The following is a 12,854-nucleotide window of genomic DNA, read 5'->3' on the forward strand; positions in this document are numbered from 1 at the left end:
ATTGAGCCAGATGTTGGAGAGCTCTGTATGGCCAAGCTAGCCGTTAAGGTGGCATTATTGGTTCGTGACATTTTGTAACACTTTTTGTTTTTTTTTTTTTGGTAACGGCGTTTTGTAACCCTTTGGTAGTCGCTTATTATAGCATTTATGGGTAAGGAGACTACTTGTTGCAGGCTTTACTTGGACTGGTTTGTACACGAGGGTCATGGCCCAAGCACCCAACTCAAGATGAGATTGGCAACCCTTTCTACCTATGATAGATGACCTTGCTCTCCCATTCTTACTTTCTTGTGATAAGTTCCATCACTTCTATTTCTATATTTTCTCATCTTTTATATATTTTCAAAAGTATTGATCTAGGCTAATGGATGCAGTTGATTGGATCAAGCCTTCCATGTGCTTGTGTTGCGATAGGAAGGGGCTAGGTTGAGTTGAATATTAGTTATATCTTGGGAGCGTTAGATCCATCTATCCTATACGAGAGATAATAATGATTTAGAAAAATTTCTAACACCTCATGTGTTTAAGTTTTACTTTACATTTTTATTTTTCCCAATTCATATTATTTTTAAAACTATTTTTTATATCTATTCAATAATTTTTTTAATTATCTGCAACAATTACAACATCGATCCTTGACTATCGTATAGGAGCGGTGATATGACTTTATAAGAGGTGAAATGTAGTAAAACTCAAATTCGAGTTTCAAGTAAAATTATTGTTCGAGGTACTAGTTATTATACCAACTATTATAACATTTACTTTTAGACACCTCATTGTGTTTGTATATTAATTACATATTTAATCTATTATTTATTTTTTTTATTTTTTTCTTTTAGCAAAGTGATGGACAAAGTCTAAACACTTACTGTAGCCTTAGCAAGAAATATTCAGAAATCTAGCTCGGCCCAATAATTCGTTGCTCTATGAATATAAAATAACCAATTTATCCTCCAGAAACAGAAATGCCTGATCCGTAGAAATGAAGAGAAAGAGTCAATTTTTTCTCTATCCATGTTTTTCTCATTCGTTCTGATTTTTCTAACGGTCTAGATTAATGATACTTAATTAAGATTAAGTAACTATCATAAAAATAAAAAAATAATTTTTTTTTCATTAAAAAATTTATTACCTATTTTTTTGACAATAAAATAACCATTCATTACTAATAATCCGTATCGCTCTCACTATATTCCATATCCATGTGGATATTCAATATATCATCCGTGTTTCTGTTACAACACAACGAATAGAATGTTCTTAACGCTTTCTACTCCACTTAGTTATTTATAATCATATTTGTATCCTCGTCATTATTTGTCCCATTTAAACAATAAAATTTCAACAATGTTTAAAAAAGAAAAAAACTATAAATGAATTTTCTTTTTGAAGAGTCTTACTAAAAAATTTTGAAGAATCAAACTATATCTTTTATGCGTTGATTATCCATGATTTTTTCCTTAAAAGTAGTTCATATTTTTTCCCTTTTTTTGTGCGCGGAGAATATCACGGACGGATTTCTTTTTTGAACAGAGAATATCAGGAGCGGATTTCCTTCTCAAACAGAAAAATAACATGAACGGATTTTCTGCTAAAAAGTTCTGAAAAATTCCAACTAATTTTATGCGCTAATTTGACATTTTAAATAGATTTCAAATGCGATCTTTTTCTTTCTCTTTCCTTTCCCTGATGGAGAAGAAAACCAAGAGTCAGAGGTATCTCTAAATTCAAATGCTGTTATCATAATCTTTTGCTCTATGGTAAGCATCTGGATGGTGACGCCCCCCTTCCCATCACTAAAATCAAAAAGAAATCCCGGGAGAACTCTAAAAGTTCCAAGGTTTCCGAGTCTTCCGGTCACATACCTCAACCGGGCCCCCGAACCGTTCCCTCCTCCCGTATATATAAAAAAAACGAGAGAAAATTCCACCGCGGCAACAGCGGAGTTGCGAAACCGTTGGAGCGGAAAACTCCATAAAAATCTCTCCTTTCTCCTCCTCCTCCTCCTCCTCTCTCCTTCTCTTCTACTACCCTTGTCCTTCTTCGCTTCCTCTCCAATGGAGTTCGATGAGTTCCTCACACGCAAGCAGTACGTCTGCCTCGCCAAGCTTGCCGAGAAGGCGGACCGGTACGAGGAGATGGCCAGGTGGATGGAGAAGATAATCAGGAAGCCGTGCTTTAAGGACTTCACGGCGGAGGAGCGCTGCCTGTTCGCCGTCGCCTACAAGAACGTCGTCGGCTCTCGTCGCTCCTCCTGGTGGGCGATCTTCTCCATGGAGCATAAGGAGGAGAGCAGACGGAACGAGGCCGACGCTGCGATCATCAAGCGCTACCGTGTCCGGATCGAGGCCGAACTTTCCTCGATCATTGAAGGGGTTCTCGGCCTGCTGGACTCCCACCTCATCCCCTCCGCCGGCTCCGCCGAGTCCAAGGTATTCTACCTCAAGTTGAAGGGGGACTGCTACCGCTATATCGCCGAGTTCAGGGCTTGGGAGGAGCGGAGGCAGGCGGCCAAGGACGCAGCGGCGGCGTACTATGCGGCTCAGGTAGTGTCTGTCTTTTGGGGCTAGGGTTTTCTGGTTCGTGCTACCTCGAACTCGCTCTTGAATCCCGGTTTTTTGCCTTTTTATTGGGGCTATAGTGGGTTTCTCGAAAAGAAAACACAAATTTGTCGGAAAAATTGCCTTCTTTTGTTGATATGGTGGTTAGGGTTTGGGGTTCTTGATTCGAAACCCCTTTAAGAATCTTGTTTTTAGGGGGTCTCGTCTCAGTTTTCTCCGAACTCTTTATGAAATGAATAAAATACCCCATAAAAATCTTTTTGTAATGGTTTTAACTTACAAATTGGTCATTCTTCTTATTCGGATTCAGGGTTTTCTGGTTTTTGAACTCAAAACACCTTTTTTTTTTTTTAATATATTTTTGCGAGAATTTACTTCGCTCGTTTTTTTATTAAAAATTATTTTTTAAGGATACCGTAAAAATTAAAATCGTATTTTAGTGAGAGGTTGCAAATTTGCTTGCTCGGATTTAAATGACAGCCCCCAATGACCATCTCACCTGTATAGGTTAAACGGTGGATAGAAAGAGTTAATTTAGGATTCGGCATTGTTAATTAGATTTGTCCATCTGGGTTTTTTTTAATTGGTTTTTGGTTCTGCCATACCCAGGTATTGGTTTTTCTTGTTCTTGGTTTTAATGCCTTCTAACTGCTTTGAAGTTTTCAACGCGAAGTTGGCGTTTTCTACTCGTTTTTTTTTTTTTTTTTTTATGCCCAACAGAAAAGTCGCCTTCTTTCATGTGAGAAACTAAAATGGTTTTTAACTAATAACATCCACATTGCTTAGTTGGTTGACAGACCCCTGCCACTGTGTTATCATGTATGGGATGAAGGAGACAAGTGGATGCAGGGAATCATAATTGGAAGCCAGTAGGATGAACTGTGTGCAACACTTTAGGATTCTGATAGGTGTTTCTGATATTCTTTCTTTTGTATCGTCTTTTTTGATGTTTAGGGTATCGCGCATGTGGATCTTGGACCAACACATCCTGTTAGGCTGGAGCTGGAACTCAATTTCTCAGAGTTCTTCCATGATATTATGAATTCATTAGACATGGCTTGTAGCATTGCAGACAAGGTCCCGTTTTGCTATATCTTGTTATATCTTGGCTTAAAGAAACTCTCTATTTCTTTCATTTATTATTTCTGCACTTGTTTTTTATGTTTAGTATGTTTAGCACATCTTCAATAAGTTTGAGGTCATGTTTCTCACGGATATCGATGTGTAATGATATTTCTTATGCTGCATAGAACTGTGCACTGCACATATTAGACAACCATCAACTAATATTTATGATAGTTTGTGATGCAAGATTTATATATCCTATTAAAAAATAAATATTTATGATATTTTTGTACAAAGTAGTTAAGTCTAGTTTCAAAATATTAAATGGTGGGGGAGGGAGAACATTTTTTTTTTTGTGATGGGGGAGGAGAGAGAGATTGGGAGAGAAAAGAGAGGGTGTGCAGGAAGAGGAGAGGTTTAGAGAGATAGATGGGAGACAAATTGAGAGGGAGATATAGATGAGAGATCAAGGGAGATAGGGAGAGTGAGTGAGAGAGAGAAGGGGGCATTGGGGAGGGCGAGAGAGGGCAGTGAAAATGAGAGAGAGGAACCACCTGGTGGGTGGGTAGTGGGTTTGGAGGTGGGCCGGGCTGCATTGGGCTGAGTTGGCCTTCAGCTGGCTTAGGCCTGGTCAACTTTTCATTTGGGCTCTACTATATGAGCCTGAACTCAAGCTATGCACTCTTGAGCTAGGCTCATAGCCCGATTGACAGTGAGTCCGGCCTGATGGGCCTCGGCTTTGCCTGGGCCCATTTCTCTCTGTATCTTTAACTCTTTTTCTTTGCATGGCACCTTCCAACCAACTTGCCTTTGCCATTACAAGATAAGGATGATATTGTGTTGATCTCCATCCTAATGTTTGTTCTTATTTTGAATTCAATAGTTTATTAAAGTAATTTTGGGTAGTGGTCGAATTAAGTAAACTTTTTTATCAAGATTCCATTATGCAATGAATTGCTGAATGTCATCATTATAAAGAAGACAAGTCATTAGGCATAATCCTCCTATCTGGTAATTGGTAGGTACATTAAATGCTCATTGTTTTCATTCATGCAAAATGAGTGCAGGCATTTAAGTCGGCTCTTGATGATCTGGACAATTTGGGTATGGACTTCTACAAGGATAGCACACTTATTATGCAGCTTCTGCGAGACAATCTTACTCTTTGGAAGGCTGGTGCACAGGTATATTCTTGTTTCAAGATCAACTTCGTCTAACATACTAAACTGGTGATGCTTAAGAATTCTTTTATGCTAATAAATTATTTTCATGTGCAGCGCCAGACAGTTGAACCATAGGAGGCATATGCCGGGTGTTCTCCTTAGGGGAGGTGGACTATAATGTCATGTGTCTATAAGCACGTTAGATCAAACATAAGGACAATTTATGCCACTCAGTTGAATCATTCAGGATTTTTGAAGATTTTTTTAAAAAAAAATTCTTCCAATCCATGTACATCTGCTTGCTTCAGTCTTTTCTTTTCTTTCTTTCTTTCTTTTTTTTGACTGAAACTTGCTTCAGTCTTTTCATGTACTGCTTTTGATCTATTAGGTGCACTGTTGTAGTTTGGATGAATGTTTGGTCCTCATATAAAATTAAAGTTTTCTATGATAACATTCTTGTTGTGCAATATTTTGAGAAATCCACCATGCTTGGGGGAAAAATGACTTAAGGATGCTTATTATTGGAGAAGAATTATCTGGTTAACAATTATAAATGTATTAAAATGCATTATACTCTACATCAGTCTGCCATGTTGTGCAACCATTTTCGTATTCTTAGAAGGTTGATGTCAGGTTGACAGCCGGTCATAACATCTGCTCGGTTCAATCGGGGAGCCTTGTCTAAGAACATGCTCTGTACACAGGATTTGATAGAATAACATCTGCATGATGAAGGAAACAACACAGGTGAAGTATCAGAATCAACAATTTCAATTGGGAGCATCTCAATGGAGTTCTTATTCTTGTTTATGTGTTTTTTCATTCTGCTTCTACCTGCTTAATGGTATTGTAAGGTATGCTATCAGCTGGACATATGAGCAGGTTTAACAGGTTTAACTTCCCTGCTTGTTTGAAAAGAACAATGGTGATAATGAACTTCATATGGTGCTCTGTATATGGATTCAAAAGAGCAACAGGAGAGTCCTACCACATTCCACATGCCAAGGGCATGGATTCAGCAACAGGCGGGGACTTTGTTTGCCAGCCTTGAAGCTTTGCTTGACATCAACGAAGTTTTTTGGTAGGAAGCAAATAATAACCTAACGATTCTTGTGACAGCATGTGATCAGCCTTGTTTGCCATGGTATGATTAATTTGAGCGGCTATTTCTTTTCGAAATTTCATAAGAATGTGTTGAAGTAATATACTTTAGAGTAAGCTTTGTGGATCCTGCTCCTATCATTACCGCTGTTGTGAATCAAATCAAGGAATACGAGAGGAAGGCATGAGAGGAAGATTTGGGTGCAAGGTTTCTGGTTCAGCTTTAATGCTACTTCTTGGACTGTTACGTATTTGGTTTTAAGCTTTAGAACTTTTGTTGACATTGCTTTAATGGAGGTCTAAGATTAATTCTGTTAATGAACTGGTATTAATGCTGCTTTTGCCATAGGAGAGTTGCACAATTAGTTTAAGCTTTCAAAAAATTTAGGTTGACCTTGTTTTAATGGAGGTCTAAGATTAAAATTTTATTAATGAACCATGGTCTAAAACCTGTATTGGCATTATTAATAAAGACTTGCCAAAGAAGTGGAGTGTACATGAAATTGGTTCTAGATAGGGTAGCTATAAAATTAAGCAAGGAGTTCTGCCAACGCCTGTTGCATTTAAATTGAAATGGAAATATTTATTCCTCCAGTAACTAGTATTGAGAGTTTACTTGAAAGACAGGCATGAGAGGTTTAACTTGGTGCAACTCGGTTGTATTTGTTCAGATCTATTACAACCAAGTCAATTTAGATGTAGCCTAGTCCATCTGTTATATCTGGATATAAAACCTAAATCCAACCCTCCATCTAGGATGTAAGTGATCAACTGATGTAGAACTCATATAGAGGAGATCATATTCACTACTGATCGAAGGGGATGGACATAATATATTTGAAAGGGGCCAATAACTCCTAGCTTAGTTGGTTTGGCAATTTCCGCCTTAAGCACTGGTCCTCCTCTTCAGTTCACTGTGAGGTTTAGTCGAGTGTGAATACCTTTATGGGTACAGAGGTTTAGTCGAGTGTGAATACCTTTATGGGTACAGGTAGCACAGTAGATGCAGTATGTGAGCGTTGATTTAACTTAGATGTCTCACTTCTCACTATTCTTCGTTACAATCTTTTAGATTCTTTTGTACAAAGAATTTCTAAGAATTTACCAAAAAAATATATATTTTTTTCAAGAATAACTCAGGATCCTCTCTAAAATGTACATAGACCAAGTTACGGTAGTGAAATCTTAGAACACTTGACATTTATTTAGCCTACACATTTGAAAAAGAAGATCTTTCTATAGGCGATATCTTTTTACTTCTTTGTTCTTGTTGACTTTAGAAACATTTAAAAAAAAAAAAAAAAAGGAAACTGTGGAATTTGAGGCTAAAACCTTGCAATGACAACCGCCGGTCGATTCACAGCTTGTTAGCCTTTGAATGCCAATTCCAAATTCGGCACAAGAGATTTGAAAATTAAATTTATTTCCATGAACATTGCCAGATTTGCGTTTTTTTGTCATCAATGATGTCAATTCTTAGCTGTTTTGGTCCAATATATCTTCTCTATGAAATTGACCACTAGAACTACCATGTCAGCCATAAGCCACAATTTGAGGGCAAAGTTTGGCTCAGAATTGGTACTGTAGTTGGTAGGACATAATCCAATTCCCATGGTTGGGCAGGATATATAGCTCCATGCATATTACTGAAGCTAGCCTACACCAATTGCTTGTTCTTTTCTAGTTCAGCTGTACATAGTGCCAACTGCATTTTTAAAAACTTAATCCATTGCAACTCAATATGATATGGCTCTTCTTGTGCTGTTCAAACCTCTTCAGGTAATAAGATAGCTACAAATCCAAATCGCAGAACAAGTTAATATAGATCCAGGTTAAACCAAGCTTATCCTAGATTCGAACCGAACTCGAACTTCCTATGACCTTATGCAGCCACCCATACACATACACCGACTTGCATTAACTAACTACCAATGCAATAAGTAAATTCCAAGAACTCACACCTTCTAATGCATTACTTGATCCCACATGACTAGAGGATAAATTTCTACTGACCTCGGAGTTTGAGCAGTATGCAATGAGGTAAAGCAGGTAGCTTTAAATTCAAACGAACTTTTAAGGCCAGAGGTGGCACACTGCATGCACCCACAGAGCTCTCCGAGAATATAGGAAAAGATGAAAGCAACCCCTCCAAAGTCTTTGATAAATACGACCACTAAACTAATGCCCACCTATTGGGAGCACGTACAAAGCACATGACCGCCGTGGAGGGCTCTGCACGGGGTCCTATTCTTTATTCAGATTGCCAGTGTGTCCATTTTGACCACCCAATGATCCAAGTAGAGTTTTGGACACCAACTCATGTAAAATACCAGCCAAATTAGTGCAAGTTATGATGTTTTCTGCACTCTCTTGGTTAGAAATCCAGGATATGATCGATTTAAACAACTCCAAGTTATCATGAGAGTGTGGTGGCCGTGGTGATACATGAGGCAAATTTACTATGAAACTTGGGGTTTATAGTGATAGTTTTTAGGATTTCGACGCAGATAAACGGATGACTTAGTGCTGCCAGGAGAGGGGGATAAGTTGGCATATGGTTGAGGTGAGCATGAGTAATTATCTGACTCCACTTGAACTTAATGCACAAGTTATGGCAATATGTGAGCCTGAATACCAATGGGGTACTAAAATACAGCAAGACTAACCTCAACTTCATTGTATACTTAAATGGAGCAGTGCTAGTCTAACTCAGAAATATCCCAGAAAAATACAACTAAAAAGTCTAGGTCAACTTTAAAATTACCTTGCAAGTATGTTTTCAGTCAGGTGACACCTCTTTCCTTGGCACCTGCATGAAGAAGAGATTTGGATTTGATGCTGGAAGTTGATGCTTTTGTTGTTATTTTCATAATATTCAAAAGATCTAGCAAAAAACTGTGGATTCTTACTTTTTGATAATTTTGAGGGTGTCAACTAGCTAGTTTAGTTGGTCCAAGTGTTGGACACCATGACCTGTATTTGATCGATTCTGTCCTCGTCCCAAATTCGGTCGGACTTTCTCCCATTCTATTTCTCATGCACACACATGTATACACATACATGATATATGCCATATTAAAAGCATATGCCCAACTATTCAGTGACCTTAGGTAATTTGACACTTGCTTTTGAAATTTTAGTAAGTGATGGAAGCAAATATTTTAGAGATACAACATGTTGCAATTAAGGGTTAGGAAGAGACATGGCAAGACCCTATAAACCCATAACTTGGATTGGCTCGAGAACTCGAGGTTGGGCTGAAATGGAGGATGATAGACCAAGGGGCAAGAGATGTTACATTCTGATCATTGATCAAGCCTCTAAGAGCAACCTGGGATAGCGACCACATGAATTTTGATCTTCTCTAGTTCATAACTGAATTGGAGAGATGGAGCTTACAATCATTGATTGTCTACTGTGTGATAGCTCATGATTGAGCTGAATCTGCCATTCCTAATAATTCTACCCTACTTGAGCTAGACTACTATTATTTCAATATGTCTGACTTCTCCAATATTGCATATGCAATGTGGGATTTTATATACACCTGCATTGGTCCTTAAACAAACACTGTTGTTTAAGTTCTAATATCCTCATTAGAGGAAAGTTTTAATCACAAATACCATAACCAACTTCTTGTATTGTGGTCAACTCCGAAAGGACTTGTACTGCAAGATTCTTTTGACTAAGGTTTTAAATCCCATGGGTCAGGATTATCTTGATTTTTCAATGGAATGGGATGTATTGACGTCCTCATTCTATCCTAATATTTGAGACAGAAGCTGTCTCAAGACATCCCGATCGAGATGTTGAGATGATAGCAAGATAGTTTTATCCCAATATATGGGATGGTACTTCATCCTGATGTTGATGTTCACGGGACGTCCTGGAACTTGAATCCTTGCCCCTAACTACATGAGTTATAGATTATGTCAATCTCTGAAGCCATTATGATAACCTAAGGCCTCACTAAAAAGGGCAAGGCAAAAGGTTATGATTTAGGGTCATTGGCCTAAACCAAGCATGCAGGGCCTCCCCAATGCATTCTCAATCTGGGACTAAATAAATATATGTGCCCTGATGGGCATGTATTTAGTCCCAGATATGTTTCATTCTGCCAGCAACCGGCCAGCTCCAAGGATTTGTTCAGCCTCAGTAATCCATGCTAAGCTGAGGATAAGTGGCGTGGCAGTCAAGCGAGCACTTGGAAACTCTTTAGAAGGTGGAGAAGGCCGTGGAGACACGGTTGCTCGGCGAGGACTGTGGAGACGCAGAAGCCGTGGCGGATGTCCTGGAGGCATATTGATGGAGGACAATGGCATAGAGGGGTGTTGCACATGTACGTGGGGGACTGCCCACTGTTTATGACTATAAAGTGACTGGTGACCACTAGGATTTAAGGTTGGCAGAGAAGTAAGATGATACTTTTTTAATGCCATCTCTTAACCTTATCTCTGCATACTTTTTAAGGTTAGCAGCCATAGTTTATAAGGATCATTTCTTAACCTTATCTCTGTGTACTTATTTAGGTTAGAAATCAAGGATGGTGGATGGTAAGGTAGGTCATTAAAAACACAAGACGAACTAGAGAGAGAGAGAGAGAGAGTAATGCTGCAGCTCAAATAGCATATTAGAAATTGAAGGTTATAATATGTCTTGGAAGTTTTCTTTTGAAAAAAAAATGTCTGGGTTTACTTTTTGACCTTTTGGGCTGTACTCACACTACAATGGTGTGGTCGCCTGCATGTACCCAAAAAAAATAAAAAAAAAGAACTTCTGGAAGGAAAATATTTGTTGGCTCTAGAGTAACATTCATGCTAGGGCTTGCCCATTTATCAGTAGCTACTATATGGGGGAAAGAAGAGTAATGCTTTATGCACCAGGAATAGAAGTGTTACCACACTCTAAATTACTGAAATAGTAGTTGATAAGCGGGCAAAAATAGGAAATTCGTTATAAACAACTCAAATGGCAGAGCTAGATTCTGACATAATACTGCAACTGCGGCTGCCAATTGGGCATGTGTTGGTATTCATAATTAAACGTGAATTCAATTAAACTTAGAAAAAAAAATTAATGATTTACAATCTAAAATTCAGAAAAAAAAAGGGTCAAATATAAAAAAATTCTGTCCCATATGATGTCTTCATCAATGCTGCAACATTGTTATCACAATCACATCTAAAATTCACCCATAGAAGTCCTTGTGATAGAAGTTTGAGTAACTAAAACTTCAAAATGATAATGATACTTAAGGCTCATGAAACTTTACTTGAATCCATGCATTAGAAGAAAATTCAAGCACCATGCACAACAAAGACAACACAAAGATACACATGCACAAGGTAACATGGAGGTGGAGACTATTTGATGATCATGTATACTTGTTTTGTTCATGGATTATACATGAATATCTTCAGAATCCTTGCTTCATGTTTCATTTAGGGCTTCATGCTTACTCGTAGTGTCAATGAAGCCTTTGTTTAGATCCACCACACCTAATTTTTGCTTGGGCTACATGTGATGCACAACAGATGGAATCAGTATGTGAAAGAAAATGGGATTAGAGTGTGAACCAACCACCCACCCCCCACATCGATACCCACAAACTCAGCATTCCATCTATAGCAAGCCAAAAATCTTAGAACACCTAAATATGATTAACCAATGGTAGATGACAGAGGGTACCAACTACTTGGTCTAAAACACCATATATTATCTTTCTTAATAAACTATTTATGACACTTTGTTGACTGTTATTTAAATCCTTAATGGGGGAAAAGAAAACTGATCCATGTGCTGTTTATGGATTCTAATGCATTTTAAAGTTGTATCATTCCACATGGTAACATTGGACCACAATGTATATGACTATATGTGATACCAAGTTACTTTTCTTGGTCATGCGGCATGTTCTATGTATTTGTTTGTGGTTGTTTTTTCGTTACTGATCATATGTTTTTTATCCTGGATTAGAATTTTCATTACAATTACAAACATAGAGATGCAAATAAGCCAAAGCCAACTGAACTTTGGATTGTCTGGAATTAGATCTATACATCAAGAGGGTGTTTAAACTTTACTTCAAACTATACTTGCTTTTCTAAATTGTGATTGCACTTAAAAGTGTTGCTTAGCATTCCAAGATGATTACCAGCTTTTTTTTTTTTTTTCTTTCACGAAAAGCAGATATGAGATAACAAATCAAGTTGTCCTCTAAGATTTCGAATAGAGGTGTGACTTGTTTAGTAGTAGAACCCTAAAATGTATGTAGATCAAGCTCAGTGATTAAGTGTAGCTCAAGCTGTTTATGAATGGCTTGGTTAATTTTCAGCCTTGCATATATATGATCATGCGCATCGCGCAGCTGCGCGTGCATACACATACACAAGGACGGTGAGGGGGTCGATGTACGCACATACACACATGCAAACAAAAGGATTGAGAGAGAGAGAGAGAGAGAGAGAGAGAGAGAGAGAGAAATTAACATGATTTATTATGAAGATGGATGCCCAAGCAGAGACATGGTGGTCTCCTACTAGCTGTAGTAAAAGGGACTGATTGGTTGAGTGACAGTACCGAGAGCTCGAATCTCAAACTGAGGCAAAAACTAGTCTCCTTAGACCGGAGAAAAGATTGTCTTTCTTAGGGAAGGCTAAATGTGTCCACACTTGTGCTCGCCAACTCTAATAGCAAAAACCAGGACAGCAGAGAGAGAAGATATGTGGATTGCTCATGCAAATCTAAGGGCATGTACTCAAGTCAAGGATAAAGCTAGCGTTCCCTCTCTGGTCCAATGAGAAGTTGGGTCACATAAAGGGAGGAGACCAAAGGCCAATATGATAACAAAAGGAACATTTCAAAGGGAATCAGTGAGAAAGAGAGTGGGGGGCATATCTCTAACCGAAAAAAGAGCTTGAAAGTAGATGCTTGCAAGCATCCAAGCAGAGATCCAGGTCCCTTC

At 38.3% G+C, this 12,854-nt stretch overlaps 1 protein-coding gene across 1 annotated transcript; it reads left to right on the forward strand.

The window, feature by feature from the left end:
- Positions 1-1,592: 1,592 nt before the first annotated feature.
- LOC105058486 (14-3-3-like protein G-BOX factor 14 lambda) lies at positions 1,593-5,249 on the forward strand. Its single transcript, XM_010941436.4, has 4 exons — positions 1,593-2,546; positions 3,516-3,638; positions 4,694-4,810; positions 4,904-5,249. Exons 1-4 carry the CDS (start codon positions 1,758-1,760, stop codon positions 4,922-4,924), a joined length of 1,050 nt encoding a protein of 349 aa, XP_010939738.2. The 5' UTR covers positions 1,593-1,757; the 3' UTR covers positions 4,925-5,249.
- Positions 5,250-12,854: the final 7,605 nt, after the last annotated feature.

This window comes from Elaeis guineensis, chromosome 15 (genome assembly GCF_000442705.2).
Source record: "Elaeis guineensis isolate ETL-2024a chromosome 15, EG11, whole genome shotgun sequence".
Taxonomy (NCBI): Eukaryota; Viridiplantae; Streptophyta; class Magnoliopsida; order Arecales; family Arecaceae; genus Elaeis; species Elaeis guineensis.